This window comes from Mirounga angustirostris, unplaced genomic scaffold (genome assembly GCF_029215605.1).
Source record: "Mirounga angustirostris isolate CCGP_5_RB_7025 unplaced genomic scaffold, mMirAng1.0.hap1 SCAF_5, whole genome shotgun sequence".
In the NCBI taxonomy this organism is placed as follows: domain Eukaryota; kingdom Metazoa; phylum Chordata; class Mammalia; order Carnivora; family Phocidae; genus Mirounga; species Mirounga angustirostris.
The window spans coordinates 24,346,859-24,364,978 of record NW_026991713.1 but is presented as its reverse complement, the minus strand read 5'-3'; the positions used below and the strand labels follow the sequence as shown (position 1 = coordinate 24,364,978).

Here is an 18,120-nt window from a genome sequence, read left to right as displayed (position 1 = left end):
CCTCCAAATACCATCAGATTAGATTTTAGGATTTAACATATGAACTTTTTTCAGTGTGTGTGTGGGGGCGCAAACATTCAGTCAACAGCATTCCGCTCCTGCCCCCAAAATTCATGTCCTTATTATATGCAAAATATATGCATTCCTTCCCTATAGCCCCTCAAATCTTAACTTGTTCAAGCACCAACTTTAAAGCCTACGTGTAAAGTCTCATCTAAATATCATCTAAATCAGATATGAGTGAAACTCAAGGTAAGATTCATCCTGAGGCAAATTCCTCTCCTGCTGTGAACCTGTGAAACCAAACATGTAATGTGCTTCCAAAATACAATGGGGGGGAAAGGCATAGGAGAGATATTTTCTGTCCAAAAGGGAGGAAAAAAGGCAAGAAGATAGGAGCGACCGGTCCTGGAAGCCTAATGGAGCAAATAACATTAAATCTTAAAGCTGGAGAATAATCTTCTTTGGCTTGGTGCTCTGCCTTTCGAGCCTACTGGGGGGGCAATGTTGCCCCCATGGCTCAGTGGTACAGTCCCACAGTGGCTCTCCCAAGGTGGTTCTCTGCCCTGGGCTGGCATCTCTTCTGGACTGGGGTCCCGAGCCTGTGGCCCTTCCAGAAGTCCCATTCTTTGAAATCTATGTGGAGGCATCTCTATGTCCAGGGCCTGTGCATTCTGCTCACTGGCAGAGAGGGTGCTGCCCAGATATCGCCAATGTTTGTTACTTGCCCTTCTGGAGGGGAGGCCCCTGATGCCTGCTGGAGCTGCCCTTGGGGCTGTCGAGGAGCCTGTGAGGTGATGGGGTGCTGGGTACCACTCTGTCCCCTGGCCTTTGCACTCTGGGTCTGTGATTGTAGTGCCAGGCCTGCTGGCCTCTGAATTGCCTTTGAGGTCATTCCTTTCATGTCTTGAACACTTGCTCCTGGCCATTGTTGAGATGGTTGATTCATACTAATCTTATCAAATGGTCGCTTGGCCACGCTCTTAGTGTTCTCTTCCAAACAGCATTCTCATTTTTTACAATATGAATAGGCTGAGAATTTTCCAAATCTTTAGGTTCTGTTTCCTTTTTGCTTGACAGTTCTGTCCTTAAGTCATTTCTCTCTTCTCACATTTTATTATAAGCAGTCAGGAGGAGCCAAGCTGCACCTTCAACACTTTGCTTAGAAATCGCTTCAGTTAAATATCCAATTTCATCATTCACAAGTTTTATCTTCCACAAAACACCAGAATGTGAATGCAATTCATTCAAGTTCTTTGCCACTTTATAACAAGATGGCCATTCCTCCATTGTCCAATAACATGTTCCTCATTTCCATCTCAGACCTCATCAAAATGGCCTTTACCATCCATAGTTCTAATAAAATTCTGTTCAGGATTACTTAGGTATTCTCTAAGAAGACTGAGGCTTTCTCTTTGGCTCTCCTCTTTTCTTTCTGAGTACTCACTAGAATTTCTCTTAACAGTCCCTTCACAGCAATGTAGATTTTTCTAGCATGCACCTCGAAAGTCTTCCAGCCTCTACCCATCACTCAGATCCAAAGTCACTTCCACAGTTTAAGGTATTTATATAGCAGTGACATATCTTAGTACCAATATTTGTATTAGTCAGAGTTTTCCAGAGAAACAGGACCAATAGGAGATATAAAAAAATATATATTTACTATAAGGAATTAACTCACATGATTATGGAGGCTGAGATGTTCCATGATCTGCCATCTGCAAATGAGAGAACCAAGAAAGCCAGTGGTATAGTTCACTCCAAGTCCCACGTCCTGAGAACTAGAGTTGTCAATGGTTTAAATTCCAGCCCAAGACCAAAACCCCAAGAACCAGGAAAGCTGATGTCCAAGGCAGGAGAAAATGGATGTCCCAGCTCCAGCAGAGAGAGCAAATTCACCCTTTCTTTGTGTTTTTGTTTTATTTGGAACCTCAGTGGACTGGTGGTTACCCACCCACACTGGTGAGATGATCTTCTTTACTCAGTCTATCAAATATTTTCCAGAAACACTCTCACAGACACACCAGAAATAATATTTTGCTAGCAATCTGGGCATCCTTTAGCTCAGTCAAGTGGACACGTAAAATCAATCATTACAGTCCCTGTCTGACTTCCTATTTCCTTCATTCTTGCCCCAGGGAATTGCATTACCAATTATGCCATACCATAAAGTACTAGCACTTAAGCTTTTGCTTCAAACTCTGTTTTCCAGGAAACCCAGGTTAACACAGAGGAGTGAGCTATAAAAAGTGGACCCTCAGGATGGGATTTTAGAGGTGAATTGCCCACTGTCTGAAAGCAATAGGGAACCAATTACAGTGGTAGGTGGCATGGTAATAATCCTTGGCATGCAGTGATTTCAACCACAGTTGAATTGTGATGAGATGCAGATACAACAAGGTTTTGGGAGATCAAGTAGCTATCGTGTTTAGTCAGTATAGGGGCAATATTAAATAAAGGGATTGTGATGTGGCTTCTTTTGTAGGCATTGAAAGTCTTGCAGAAAATTTACACACACACACACACACACACACAGAGACTCTCTCTGTCTCTAGTCTTAGGGCAGTTATTTGACAACTTAAGTCATGCTCTGAAAGTCAGAGTGCCTTTATTGCAGCTCAGGGCAACTGCAGGTAGACTTTGTTCAAAATCAGGCCAAGGATCTGATTGTATAGCAAAGATTCCAAGAAAAGAATGGGACCCAGAGACTTGAGATGAAGATATTGAAGTAGACAAGCCTAAGAACTTTGAGTTCCTAGATGACTCTGAGCCTTTCAGGCTGGCAGAAATAGCCCCTAACCATTTGCCACAGAAAGACAGTCTCTGCTTGCCTGGGGGAACATTCAATAATCTAATCTGAAGCAGGTGCCTTTCAAGATGATTCTTGTTTTCTTCAGGATATGCCCCAACACTCTTCATTAGCTCCTGGCTAAAAACCAAAGTCAGGTTTCAGCACAGCCTGAGCAGGAAAGTACAAGCTCTGCCCTGGGAAGAAATAGCCCACATGCCAAAAGAATTGCAGGATCTGGCTCCTAGGTGTTAGCTGAAACTGGGGGAATGTGTATAGGAGTGTATCTTGAGTATGTTAGACCAGGAGGACAGAATACAAAGCCGAATAGCGTAGATTTCATTAATATGGGGGTACTTAGCCATAGTTCAGGATTCCTAATAATTTAACAGGATGGCTTCTTGAAGCGTGGATCTGATAATGTTCTATAGCAAATGCAGTAAAGATGGCAGAACTTCCTTGGTATATTATTGAAGAAAGGACCAGAAGGCTGAGAGAGGTGGGAATGTTAGAATGAATTTATTATGTATGTCCTGAGAACCCACCAGTTGGCTATGTTCCCTGGGATGGTCAGGGAATAGTCCCTTCCCTGAGAATGTAAAGAATGCAGTGATGACGGGAGCACCAGGATCTTTGGAGAAGCTTGATAGTTTCTGTCTTCTGTAGGTCCGGGTTGATGGTGGAGGGTTCTGCCATGAAGTTTAGCTTCATAATATTAGTGGGGATGATGCAATTCTAGAATGGCAAAGGCCAGGTGGTAGCAGCTAACAAAGGCTGCTGATGTAATTACCATAATGGACAGGCAGGCCAGAGTGACAACCAAGGAACCTTTACCTATAGGGGTGTCCAGTGTTGGCTAATGGATCATGGTTTTATAGGGGCAAGACAGATGAGAAGACAAAAAAAGTGTTCTCAATATGTATAATCAGAAAATTCAAGACATAGTAAGCAAAAATATGATATTAGTTGCTGCAATGAAAATTCTGGGCCCTCATCTAGTTTCCGGATCTCAACCCTTGAGGAAGAGATTTAATATTTAGCAGAGCCCTGGGTGCCTGGGTGGCTCAGTTGGTTAAGCGACTGCCTTCGGCTCAGGTCATGATCCTGGAGTCCCGGGATCGAGTCTCGCATCGGGCTCCCTGCTCGGCAGGGAGTCTGCTTCTCCCTCTGACCCTCCTCCCTCTCATGCTCTCTGTCTCTCATTCTCTCTGTCTCAAATAAATAAATAAAAAATCTTAAAAAAAAAAAAAAAAATTTAGCAGAGCCCTAACACTGAATCCCTAACCTGTGGCCTTAGAGTTGTTATGGGTGGAAGGGCCAGGCATAAGTGTCTGAAACTGTCCACACCAAAGTGTTCAGTTAGAAGCAATACTACAGGGCGCCTGGGTGGCTCAGTTGGTTAAGCAACTGCCTTCAGCTCTGGTCATGATCCTGGAGTCCCGGGATGGAGTCCCGCATTGGGCTCCCCCTGCTCATCAGGGAGTCTGCTTCTCCCTCTGACCCTCCCCCCTCTCATGTGCTCTCTCTCTCACTATCTCAAATAAATGAGTAAATCAAATCTTAAAAAAAAAAAAAAAGAAGCAATACTGCACTCCAGAGGAATCGCAGATACTTGTTCAAGCCTCAAAGACTTGGAAGATGCAGGGATATTACCATCTAGAGCTGTGTGCCACAGGTGAAAATTTTAGGTTTTGGAAACAGAGATTCCCATCTGTCCTGGATAATGTTGCTGATCTCTTTGTTATATGTCCTGACTATACTGACTTCCATTGGTAGCTTTTAATAAGTAAACCTGTTTAATTTACCCAAGCAGTATCTTTTATCTGAACATGCTGGTGATATTTATCGACATGGTGTTCACACAGTAGGTCATGCATTACAAATATATTTTTCCAGTGTGTGGCTTTTCTACTTTTGCTGTACTATATTTTACCCTTCTAAAAATTTATCTTAATGTATTCAAGTTACTATTAGTATTTTCCTTTCTGTCTTTTACTGTTGTACCTTTTAGGAAAGGCTTTACTTCAAGACCATAAATACATATATGTTAGAATAATAAATACATGTTAGAATTTCTTCTACTATTTTACAACTGTTTTATATATATTACATATATGTTATACGTAGAATTATTATATAAATTACATATTACTCTGTGAGTCTCCTTTTACTGTATTGATTAGAATTTAGTTTCCTATGGATTCTGCCTCAGTGTCTAAGGTTTTAGTTTGGCTACTTCTGTCTCATGGTTGACAGTATATAATCATTGTGATGATTTGTGCAGCTGAGATCAGATGTAACCTTCCTTACTCCAATCCATCTTTTATTCTGCCATCATAGTTTCCCTTCTAAAATATGTCAAATACAGAGTGGGTTGTGTTCTTTTCTATTTGGGACTATTTGAGGGTTCCCAAGTGAGTAATTATATTAGCAAACATTTGTATAGCCCTTACTGTGTGCCAGGCACTATTTTATGGGTTTTACACATATTAATTCGTTTAATTCTAAACAAAACAAAACTGAGTTAAGTAGGATTATTATTTCACTCCATTTTACAGATGAGGAAACCATAGCACAGTGAAGTCGAGCAACTTGGAAGAAGTGGGAATTCAAACCATGCTTTCTGGCTCCAGAATTTGGGCTTTTAATCCCTACTGTTTTTAATTATACTCTTCTTCTAACCTAAGGTTTCCCACTGAATACAGAACTAAGTCAAAGTTTCTTAGCACACTTTCCAACTGCCTACTATATTTGATCACACTTCTCTTTCTGCCTCACCTTTTGCCCCTGGATCTACTGTAGTCTTTGGTTCACCACACTGGACAGATGATTTATTTAACTCGTCGTGTATGTTTATAACTTTGTACCTTACTCAGGCTTTTTTCTCAGTCAGTGATATCCTTTTAAATGTTCTCCGTCTTATTTTTTTCCATTCACTCGTTCCAACAAGGATTTGTTAAGGCATACTAACTCTGTGCCAGGCTCCAGGCTCGGGGCCTGGGTTATCACAGTAAATAGGCAACTCCCTGTTGCGGGGTGCTTTCTGTTAATGGGGAGCAGGGACAGTCCAGGGCTAAAATATCACCTTTTCCAGAATCGTCTGGTCTTTTTCCAGTTCCAGGCTTCATCTTGGGACTCCTACAGCATGTTTTAAATCTTTATCCCAGCACATTTCACAGCATACCTTTTTATCATGGTTAGTTGTGTGTCATCTGCTTCTTATAAGGAATGCGTGGGTTCACCTATGCATTGTATGACACACTAAAGAAATTGTTGCATTGGCCTAAATGAAAGGATGGAGAAGTTTTTTAAAAAGTTTAAATATTGGGTGATGAGGTGGGAAAAGGAGATCTTTGTGCTTTTTTTTTTTTTAAGACCATATGTAGGTACATATTTGGGACAGTCCAAATGATTAACAACTAAATTAGGAATTGAGAGAGTCCTAACCTTATTTATTCCTTCTGTAACAGTAACTTTAGATGATAAAGACTTTTGAATGGGCAAAAAGGATCCCTGCAGCCTACAAAGACACTAATTATAAGGAAACAGCAATTTACATTATTTATAAGGAAGCTATTTCCATTATTTAGCCCTGCCAGACACAGTAGTTGCAGAGATCCATTCTTTCACTACAGTGGAAAGAATAAAGTGAAGTGACAAGGGAGTAGAAAAGATATTCTAATAGCTGCATCTCATTACAAGAAAGATAACACCTCGAAAATGTTAAAAAATATTTCGAATATAATTTAAACTGAACAAAATGGAAGCTTCCATCTTAGCACGACGATGATTCAGAGTACGGCAGCCATTTAAATATTCAGGCAAGCTTTTAAAAACTATGGCAAGTGAAGCATTGTCAACTTTGTATTTGCAAGGAAGAAAATGACTATGAAGCAATGCTGTGACTAAGATGCATAATTCAAGTATCTGAATTTAATAAGTCACATTTTCTTTTACCAGTGACATTGAAATGTAAGTGCCTGCACTCTTAGTAAGGTTGTTTGTGAGAGCAGACAGATCAGGGGAAAAAACCCCAGTTCATCTGTTTTATTTTTCTTTTCCTTCCTCCTCTCTGACCACTTTAATTTAATTTTATCCTGCAGTTTCACTTTCATCAATATAATAGTACTCAGTGGCAGATTACATCAGCTTTTGATCTAAAATAGCCAAGTCTGTTATGTGAGAACAAGGAGAAGATGAGAAGATAAAGAATTTACCAAGCTGTTTGTTTTTTTTTAAATAAAAGCTCTCTTAATACTTTTTGTAAATGCCCCAAGAATGAATTACTTCTTTAGGCCTAAATTCTTCAAGGTCTTAACATTTTTACTGCTCACTTAGAGACAAGATAAAATCTTAATCGAAGAATGATTTGTTTATCCTGACTGGAGAATTGAACTCCTACAGTGAGGTGTGAAGGTACCTCACTGCCTGCCAAGAAGGTTCTTGGGTCATAATTACCTGTCTTGAAGAGCAAAAGATCATTTTCCTTCAAAGAATATTAGAGTACAGTATACATGACATATTAGGCCAGCCTCATAAATTAGCACAGGCCCACAGAGCCTGCAAGAAATTAGGTCAGACCTGAAAGAAATCAAGCTGTGGTCCAATAAGCTTCTTAATCTTAAGTGGGAAATTGGGCTCACAGGGTGTTAGGGTCACTATCTTTATTTATTCTTATGTGTGACAGAACCAGTAACACTTTTCAGTGTTAAAGACCTATTTTTCTAAGACATCAAATATTTCTGTTTCTTCTCTTAGATAATTTTTGGCATTGCATAGTTTATAAAGCAAGCAAGTTCCCTATGAGTTAGAAACTTATACCTTAAGTAAGTAAATAAACTTCCTGTTGCCCATAATATGTAAGGAAAGAAGAACTTCCCTTGCCCCCATATATTTTCCTTAAGGCCTATAGTTTCTCCATCAGAAGCAAGTTTCCTAAAATCTCTGTTTAAAATGCAAAAGTATTTTGAGAGTTAACACTTCAAGCCACGAGTGTGCATTAATGTCCGGCAGTTAATGTTGAGTGAAATGCTCATTAATTTAGAATATAGTGATAATAAGGATGAAATACAAATAAAGAACTATAATGTAACCCTAATTGTTAAGCACAGCCATCATCTCCATAGTTACAGACCTCAAGGTACAAATAGAGGGAAGGGAATGGATCATTTGCATGTACTTAATTTTTTTTTTTTAATTTTATTTATTTGAGAGAGAGAGTGAGAGAATGGGAGAGCACAAGCAGGGGGAACGGCAGAGGGAGAGGAAGAAGCAGGCTCCCTGCTGAGCTGGTAGCCCCATGTGGGACCCTGGGATCATGACCTGAGCCCAAGGCAGAGGTTTAACCGACTGAGCCACCCAGGTGCCCCCCATGTACTTGATTCTTAAACTGGTTGTCAGATATTTTCCTACTTTTTTTTATATTTTCCTAATTTTGATTTGATTGATAAGCTTAGTTTTTTGTTTTTGTTTTTTTTTGAGGATGGCCAGTGAAACTTACTCATTTTGAGCACAGGCTTTGGAGTCAGAAGGCTGGGATCTGGTCCCTGACACTACAGTTTACTCTGACCTTGGTCCGTGAACTTTGGTTTCTTAAACTGTGAAATGGAGATACTCATAATACCCTAAGTGGTAAAGCTGTTATCATGATTAAATGAGAGATTATGTTTCAAATGCTTAGGACAATGCCTGGCACATATTAATGACCATTATCACCATTAAGTGGTCGAAATGGAAAACGAGTATAGTCTGATTTGTAATCGTAAGTTTTTGGCTCTACTATTCGCTGGCTCTCTGTCCAAAACCTTCTCTCTATTCTTCTGTCATACGGCAGTGCCAGTGAAGATTCAGGGCAAAAAAAAAAAAGACAAAAAAATGTGCTTAAAGAACTTGCTGATTTTGCCTAAAGATTTTCCATCCCAAGTATTAAAAGTGTCCTTTGGTTTCTCCTTGCTGTATATGAGAAAATATAATGAGAAAATTTCTCATATAAAAATATGAGAAAATATAAATGAAGATTAAAGGAGAAATTGTTAAATGAAAAGAGATCATTATTGGTAATAATATTGTATTAATAAATATGTAATGAAAAGAGATGACATGACAATTTCATTAAAATATTAAAAAAAAAAAAAGCCCCCAGGAGCGTCGTTTCTTTCTGGGCCGGGTTCTTTCCTCCTTTGCCCTCCAGGGGCCGCTGTGTTTCCCCGACAGCGCGCTGGACGCCTGGTTGCCGCGAGACCGTCGCCAGGCAACCGCGTGCACACACGCTTGCAGCCGGCCGGGGTCTCGTCAATATGGCGGCGCTAGGCACCTCCTCGACCTCTCCCCTCAACCTGTCTCCCACGTCCCCGTCCCCGCCGGGACCGCCGCCGACCCCGCCCCCGACCTCGAACGCGCTCTCGGAGTCGCCCGTGGAGTCGAAGGAGAGCTCCCCGAGCCCAGTGCCTCGCTCCGCCTGCCTCGAGAACTCATTGCCCCTCGCCGTGTTTTATGGGCCCCTGGACGCTAAAAACCCACTCCTGGCCTCCTGCGAGAGGGAAGTCCGGGAATTGCTAGGCTTTATGAAGAGAAAGAAGGCGTTAGCGATAACGGAGGAGCAGAAGCATGAATTCCACCGGCTTTGGTAAGCAGAGGCAGGGCGCTGGGGAGGGCGCCGGCCGGAGAAGGGCGACTCTTGGGGCCAGAGGAGATGCCCTTAAGGATGCCCACGGTAATGCCAGAGCTGGGTGAGCGTTGCGGACCTGGAGGGAAAAGCAGAGTTTACGAAGTGGAGACTCTTCGCTGTTACAGTCCTTAATTCCTGGTAAATGTCACACTTCGGCTACCTGCTCGGGTCGAAATAAAAATCGACACAGAAGTGTTTCGTAACTCACCATTCCTGCTGAATGTCCCCCAGTCGCTAAGCTACTCCATGCCAATAAATTTTTGACTCGCTCAGGGGCTCCGGGGTTTCACAACTTTCCATGCTGTGGGTGGGATTTTGTGTATGAGGAAAAAGAAATAACTGAGGTAGCTTAGGTTCTTGAAAAAGTTAGTTCTTGATGCCACGAAGTATGTGGTTCTGTGAACATGTGCGCTTTAACTCCCTTTTATACTTCAGTTCCTTTTTATATTGTTGTTAGGGTCACAATGATTTTTTACCGATTTTGTACTCGTTTTGCATACATGTTTGCCTTTTTGGGAGTTCTACCCCTAGGTTACGACTGAGCGACAGACTTCCTATTTTTAAGGGTCTTTCCTGATTATGTTACCATCTTTCTTTCCCCGTCAAAATACCTTGCAAACCGAACAATAAAAATGTAGACAAATGTCAAAGAATACCAGAATAGTGAATAATCTCAACTTTTATTTTTCATTCATGTATTTAATATGAAGAAATAGTTTTAACTTACATTTATTATTCATTAATGCATTTAACTATTTATTGAACATCTACTATATATCAGGTACCATTCTAGGAACTAGGAAAACACCAAATTAACAAAAGATAGAACAATTTGTACCCTCGTGAAGCATATATTTTTTGTTACCACAGACAGCTACTGAACAAGTCAAGAAATCATTTTACAGGGAAAGAAGTGCTAGGGAGAAAATTAGAGCAGAGTGTGGGGATAGAAGATATGGTGTTGAAATTTAAAATGGGGGTGTCTGGGAGCATGGTCAGATTAAGTCGGGAAAAGTGGCCTTTGAGAAAGATGAGAAAGAGATATAATAGCAAGTGATGAAGATTTCTGTAGGAAGAGTTGGCCACAAGGGAGAATGGGATGGGGTTGAGATTGTGGGAAGAACAGGTTTCTGGTAGGAGAGAGGCAGATCAAGAGTTTAGTTTTCTTTTTGTAAAATATATATTTTTTTATTTTTAAGTAATCTCTACACCCAGTGTGGGGATCTAACCCACATCCCCAAGATCAAGAGTCACATGCTCCACCGACTGAACCAGCCAGGCATCCCAAGAATTTAGTTTTAGATATATGAAGACTGAAATGTAATTCAACATCCAAGCAGAGCTATTGCATCCGTAGTTGGTCATTTGAGTCTGGAGGTCAAAAGAGATATGCATTTGGGATTCGTTAGTATATTATTGATATTTATTTATTTATTTATTTATTTATTTATTTATTTATTTAATTTATTTGACAGAGAGAGACACAGCAAGAGAGGGAACACAAGCAAGGGGAGTAGGAGAGGGAGAAGCAGGCTTCCCGCGGAGCAGGGAGCCCGATGCGGGGCTCGATCCCAGGACCCTGGGATCATGACCTGAGCTGAAGGCAGACGCTTAACGACTGAGCCACCCAAGTGCCCCCATATTATTGATATTTAAATCATAACACTTGACTTAATAGCTAAGGGAGTAAGTGTAGATGGAGCAACATTGACAAGTAGAGGAGATAAGAAAGTGGCAGAGACTAAGAAGGAGTGGCCAGGGTGGTAGGATGAAAACCAGTAAGTGTGTGGTGTGCTGGAAGTCAGGTAGAGAAACCGTTTCAAAGTAGGAAGGAATGGTCTATTCACAGTGGCAAATCCTGCTAATGGGCCAAGTAAGATGAGAACCGAGAATTGACCAAGGAAAGTGCATTACTAAGCTATGTATATTTATATTTAAAACATTTCTGCACTTATGCCTTAGATAGCACTTTATCTTCCCATTTCCATGACCAGCGCTGTAGTTCAAACCACCAGATTGTGCTTTCCCCACAGCCTCTGGAGTCTCAAATCTATCCTTCACTTTAGCAGTAAGGGTAACCTTTATAAATCAACCACCCACTCTCCTATCTCAAGACTCTCTATCGCTTCCTATTGCTGTTAGAATAAATTTAAGACTCCTTCTGTGCTCCAGGGTCTGAGCATCTGGCCCTGCCTGCCTCTTCCAACTCAGCCGATCCCTCACTTCTCTCTCAGGACTTTCCAGGGAGACAGATCCTATTTTTTTCATCCCAGGGCCTTTATATTTGCTTCCGCCTTTGTCTGAAATGTTGTATCTTCAGCTTTTCAAATAGCTGGCTTCTTCTTTTCTTTCAGGTCTTAGCTCAGTTCTTACCTCTGTAGAGTGTGGCCTTTCCTATTTAATGCAGGTTCAGCCACCCATTTATATTTTTTATTTATTTGTTTTCTTGTGTATTATCTGTTTCCCCCATTAGAATGGAAGTCCCTGCTGACTTTGGATAACATGTCTCTTTTTCATTTTTCTATCTCTAGCAACTAGCCTGGTGGTTGGGATAGAGCGAACTTTCTTCCTTCCTTTCTTTCTTTTTTTGAAGATTCTTATTTCTTTATTTGAGAGAGAGCATGAGTGGGGGGAGGGGAGGAGGCAGAGAGAGAGAGGGAGAAGCAGACTCCCCGCTGAGCAGACAGCCTGATGTGGGGCTCGATCCCAGGATCCTGAGATCATGACCTGAGCCGAAGGCAGCCGCTTAACTGACTGACCCATCCAGGTGCCCCTAGAGCAAACTTTCATTGAGTATTTGGTATTGAAAGAATTCAAGGATTATTATCCTTGTATTTTCAATAATAGTTAATGTTATATATGGGAAAGTAGACCTGGGCCAGTTCGTAAGTAGAGTATCTGTTTCATCTTTAAAGAGACTATAAGAGAATCACAAACCTTAACGATTGACATGGACCTTAGCAATCTAAACTCTCACACATTTTAGGTATTTATTTATTTACACAACAACTTTTATTGAATGTGTACTCTGTGCCCAGCATTGCACTAACCATAGGTTATATAGTGGTGAACAAAATAGATAGGGAATCTGTGCTCATGGAGTTTATAGTCTAGAGAGGCAGAGAGAGAGATAAGCTTTCAGTGAGTCATTAAGTCAATATACAAACAACAGGTGCTATGAAGGAAGAAGCTACTGAGCACTTACATGTGCCAGGCATTGTACTAGGGGTTGGGGATCCACCAGTGAATCAGATAAAGAGCCCTGCCTTCCTGGTGCTTATATTCTAGAGGAGGAGGTAGGCAATGAACATATGAAATAAATTCACTTTATGGTAACCTAGAAAGTGACAAATGCTAGGGAGAAAACTAAAGAGAGGAAGGGTTATGGAGTGGGAGAGAGGAGATTGCAATTTTCTTTTCTTTTTTTTTTTTTAAAGATTTTATTTATTTTTTTGACAGAGAGAGACATAGCGAGAGCAGGAACACAAGCAGGGGGAATGGGAGAGGGAGAAGCAGGCTTCCCGCAGAGCAGGGAGCCCGATGTGGGACTCAATCCCAGGACCCTGGGATCACGACCTGAGTCGAAGGCAGACGCTCAATGACTGAGCCACCCAGGTGCCCAAGATTGCAATTTTCAGTAATGTGGTCACAATAGGTGACACTTGAGCAGCAGCTTAAAGAGCACATAGCACGGACCTACTTTCAAGCTAATGGTGAGGGAGGTGACATTAAGCTGAGATTAGAAGGATAACAGGCAAGGAGAGAGGATAAACAGAGGGAACAAGCATGTGGGAAGATCTTGGCAGGAAAGAGCCAGAGACTTGGGAGGAATGTACAGAAGCCCATTAAGCATAGCTTAGTGAGTGTGGGTGCAGTGGTGTGAGGTGAGGTTAGAGACATAGGTAGGGCTATGGAAGGTTTTAGAGGCCTTTTACACAGTTTGCCTTTATTCCAAATGCAGTGGGAAAGCATTGGGTAGTTTTGGGCAAGGGATTAACCTTATTTAATATTATATATACATATTTATATAATCTTGTCCAAGTGGAGTAAGAATGACAATGTGGTGGCCAGTTAAGAATACAGGAGGTAGGATTTGCTTTTATAATGTATTTGAGAGATGGTTATTTTTTAAAATAAAAAATTTTTTTGTAACTATAGGAATTTACGTAAGCATAAACATTCACAGGATCTAAAATATAGAGTTTGATCATATTGGCAATGTTATTAAATTCGGAATATGATAGATTTTTTTAAAGGTATGCTTTTGTTATAACCACATGAGATTTAGATATCATTTACAATTTTCTATTTTAGAGAATTCTAACTATCCAGCAGCAGCTATAATAAGTCAGCAATCCAAAGGGTATTAACGTTTTCTTAAATGATGCACATTATGTAGTGTATGTTATATTTTCCTTGTTTAATCATTATGTAAGTCATTCCCAGTGAGCAGTCTTAACTTGAACTTAAAGTTCACTTAAAAAAAAAATGATCTCATTATATAACCTTGATTGATTTAACAAAGCTGGTATTTTTCTTTTATGAGTAATAAACATAGTCATCATTATCTCATCTTTAAGATTTGAAAGAATTAAGTCTTTTGTTTACATAATTTAAGAATTCTAGCAAGACTTGCTGACTTTTTGAGATTCATTATATTTATTCTAATACTGTGACATTTCATGAAAGCAGCAAATGAGAGTGAAAAGGTTAAGAAAAACAAAAAACAAAAAAGCCTAAACCAAAAAACCTCTTCCTTTTAAAATTTCTATGGCTGTATTTCCCACACAATTTTTTGGGCATGGTTATTTACTACTTGGTACATGTATATATTTTCATATCCTAAAGTATTACTCATCAGTCGAAGAAGGCAAGAATATCCTGTCCCCTATCCCTCCCTTGTAACTAAATATCATTTAGTTATTTGAATGAATTAAACAAAATTATTTGAATGAATCAATCGACATGTTTCTGTTGAGGTTGTTCTGATAATATCCCAACATATACATCATAAGTACTAGAGCCATCTTCAGTCCCTAAGTTTACATTCCTACCTGTATTAGTCAATTTGGGCTATTAGTTACTAATTAGTAATTATAAATTAGTCGGTTTGCTGCCATAACAAAACACCATAGTCTGGGTGGCTTAAACAACAGAAATTTATTTTCTCACAGTTCTGGAGACTAGAAGTCCCAGATCAGGTTCTTGCAGGGTCAGTTTCTGGTGAAAGCACTCTTCCTGGCTTGTAGAGGACCACTTGGTCTTCACATAGCCTTGCCTCTGAGCAAGTACAAAGAAAGAGAGAGAGAAAGAGAGTTCTCTGGTGTTCTTCTTAGGTGGGCATTAATGCCATCAGACCAGGGCCCCACCCTTATGACCTCATTTAACCTTAATTATTTCCTTAGAGTACCCTTTTCCAAATACAGCCACACTGTGGGTTAGGACTTCAACAAAAAAATTTCAAGGGGACACACTCATTCAGTACATAACACTGTCCTCATCTAGAAATTTATGAAATAGGCTTGGACAACTGTTAAGGGAAATTTGGAGTTTTCCTAGAGGCATTTATAATTTCTGAGAGAGAGGGAAGGAGTAAATGTTAACTAAATGAATGAACAAAATAAGCAGTGATCTGCTACCCTTTGAAACTAATTAGAAACCATGTTGAGAATACTGTATGTTTTATTTTTGTTTACTTGGTGGAAAGAAACAGAACCCTAATGGACTGACTGGATAGTGAAATCCCTGAACTCTTTATGGAAAAAAATAAAACAAGAACAAGAAATTTTTTTTCCTAGTCATTTATGTATTCATTCATTCTTTTAACAAATAATTATTGAGAACATGTATATACTAGATAGTCACTACTCTTGAGGCTGGGCAATGAATAACATAGTCCAAGTCCTTGCCCTCAGATAGTTTACATTCCAGAGGACAGGAAGGCCCAGTAATATACTAGTTAAGATCATGGATGCACTGAGCCTCCATGTCATCAACTATACAACTGGAAATTGATACTACCTATCTCAGGGTTGTTGTGGAAATGAAATGAAAACAAAAATGCATGTGGCGTAAGACCCAGAATAGCCAACGCAATATTGGAGGAGAACAAATTTGGAAGACTGACTTCAAGACTTCCTCTAAAGCTACAGTAATCAAGACAGTGTGGTATCAGTGAAAGAATGAACAAATACATCAATGGGACCGAACAGAGAGCCCAGAAATAGACCCTCGATGTAATCAACTCATCTTTGACGGAGGAGGAAAGGCAATACAATGGAGCAAAGATAGTCTTCTTAACAAATGGTGCTGGGACAACTGGACATCCACATGCAAAACGGCACAGACCTTACATCCTTCACAAAAATTAACTCAAAATGGATCGCAAACCTAAATGTAAAATTCTATGGAACTCTTAAAAGATAACATAGGAGAAATCTAGATGACTTTGGGTTTGATAATGACTTTTCCAATATGACACCAAAGCCACAGTCCAGGAGAAAAGAAATGATAAGCAGGACTTCATTAAAATTAAAAGTCTCTGCTTTGTGAAAGACACCATCAAGAAAATGAAAAGACAAGCCATAAACTGGGAGAAAATATTTGCCAAAGACATATCTGATAAAGGACCGTTACCCAAAATATACAAAGAACTCTTTCAACAGTAAGAAAACAAACAACCTGATTTAAAAAAATGGGTCAAAGACTTTAACAGACACCTCATTAAAGAAGATAATACAAGTGGCAAATAAACATATGAAAAGATGCTCCCCAACATATATCATTAAGAAGATGAAAATTAAAACAATGAGATACCCTTATACACCTATTGGAATGGCCCAAATCCAGGGCACTGACATCACCAAATGAAGGGAGGATGTGGAGCAACAGGGAGTCCTCATTCATTGCTGGTGGGATGCAAACTGGTACAACCACTTTGGAAGACAGTTTGGTGGTTTCTTACAAAACTAAGCATACTCTTTTTTTTTTTTTTAAGAGTTTTATTTTTTTTTTTAAAGATTTTATTTATTTGTCAGAGAGAGAGAGAGCACAGGCAGGGCGAGCAACAGGCAGAGGGAGAGGCAGGCTCCCTGCTGAGTAGGGAGCCCCAATGTGGGCCTCAATCCCAGGACCCCGGGATCATGACCTGAGCTGAAGGCAGATGCTTAATCAACTGAGCCACCCAGGCGTCCCAACTAAGCATAATCTTAACATACAATCCAGTAATCATACTTTTTGGTATTTACCCAAAGGAGTTGAAAACTTATGCCTATACAAAAATCTGCACATGGATGTTGATAGCGGCTTTACTCCAGTTGCCACAACTTGAAAGCAAACAAGATACCCTTCAGTAAATGAAGGGATAAATAAAATGTGGTATATGTAGGCAAGGGATTATTATTAAGCATTAAAAGGAAAGGAGCTATCAAGCCATGAAAAAACACGGAGAAATGTTAAATGCGTATTACTAAGTGAAAGAAGCCAGTCTGAAAAGGCTACATGCTGTATGTTCCAACTACATGGCATTTTGAAAAAGGCAAAAACTATGGGGATAATAAAAAGATCAGTGGTTGCCTGGGGTTAAGGGAGAGAGGGATACGTAGGCAGAGCACAGAAGATTTTTAGGGCAGTGAAACTACTTTGTGTCATATAGCATAATGATGGGTTCCCATCATTATACATTTTTCCAGACCCATAGGATGTATAACATTAAGAGTAAACCCTAAAATAAACTGTAGATACTGGGTGATAATGATGTGTCAATGTAGGTTCATGAGTTGTAACAAATATACCACTCTGGTGGGGGATGTTGATAAGGGGGTGGGGTAAAGGCTGTGCATTTGTGTGGGGCATGCAGTATATGGGGAATCTCCATACCTTTTGCTCAATTTTTTTGTGAACTTAAAACTACTCTAAAAAGTAAAATCTGTTTTAAAAAATGAATATAAGGAAATTTGATCAGGGGCGCCTGGGTGGCTCAGTCGTTAAGCATCTGCCTTCGGCTTAGGTCATGATCCCCCGGTCCTGGGATGGAGCAGGGTTCCCTGCTCAGGGCAGGGAGTCTGCTTTTCCCTCTCCCTCTGCCCCTCCTCCTGCTTGTGCTCTCTTGCTCACTCTCTCTCTCAAATGAATAAGTAAAATCTTTAAAAAAAAAAAAAAAAAAAAAGAGCTTCGATCAGTGTTTGGCATAAAGGAAGCAATAATTTTAACAGTATTTAGTAGTAATTAGACGTTTACAGTAAGGCACATTGGAAAGACAGCACAAAATAAGTTTTTAAGGATTGTTTGCTAATTAATTGAGGTTTCTTGCTGACTTTGAAGATATAATTTTATTTTATGACTTTTACAGCGCCACCTCTTTGTTTAATATCTGGACCAAATATGCCCCCCGGCTGCCAGCTGCCTATTACAATGAAAAGCTTCTGAAGGTTGGCGATAGCCTTTGTGAAATGAAAGTAAGTGCCTCTGGAATAAAAAGGGCCTACATGAAGCTGACTTGGCTAATTATTATTTGGTTTGATACCATTCCTATTTTACATGATTTGATTTTTTTCGTAGAAAAATATGAATGAATGCTACAAATGTTAATGAGGCACCATAACCAAAAAAGTGTTTGTTTTTTAATTTTGTAGTTCAGATTCTCCAGAGGTGAGAGATTCCTGAA

At 40.0% G+C, this 18,120-nt stretch overlaps 1 protein-coding gene across 1 annotated transcript in view; it reads left to right on the top strand.

Annotated features, from left to right (window-relative positions):
- Positions 1–9,056: 9,056 nt before the first annotated feature.
- The window catches only part of CFAP54 (cilia and flagella associated protein 54), a 295,241-nt gene continuing 286,177 nt past the window's right edge, over positions 9,057–18,120 (top strand). Inside the window, exons 1-2 of the mRNA XM_064590760.1 lie at positions 9,057–9,413; positions 17,806–17,911. Of these exons, the coding sequence (XP_064446830.1) occupies positions 9,085–9,413; positions 17,806–17,911 (435 nt within the window). The 5' untranslated portion in view covers positions 9,057–9,084. The remainder of the gene's footprint in view (positions 9,414–17,805; positions 17,912–18,120) is intronic.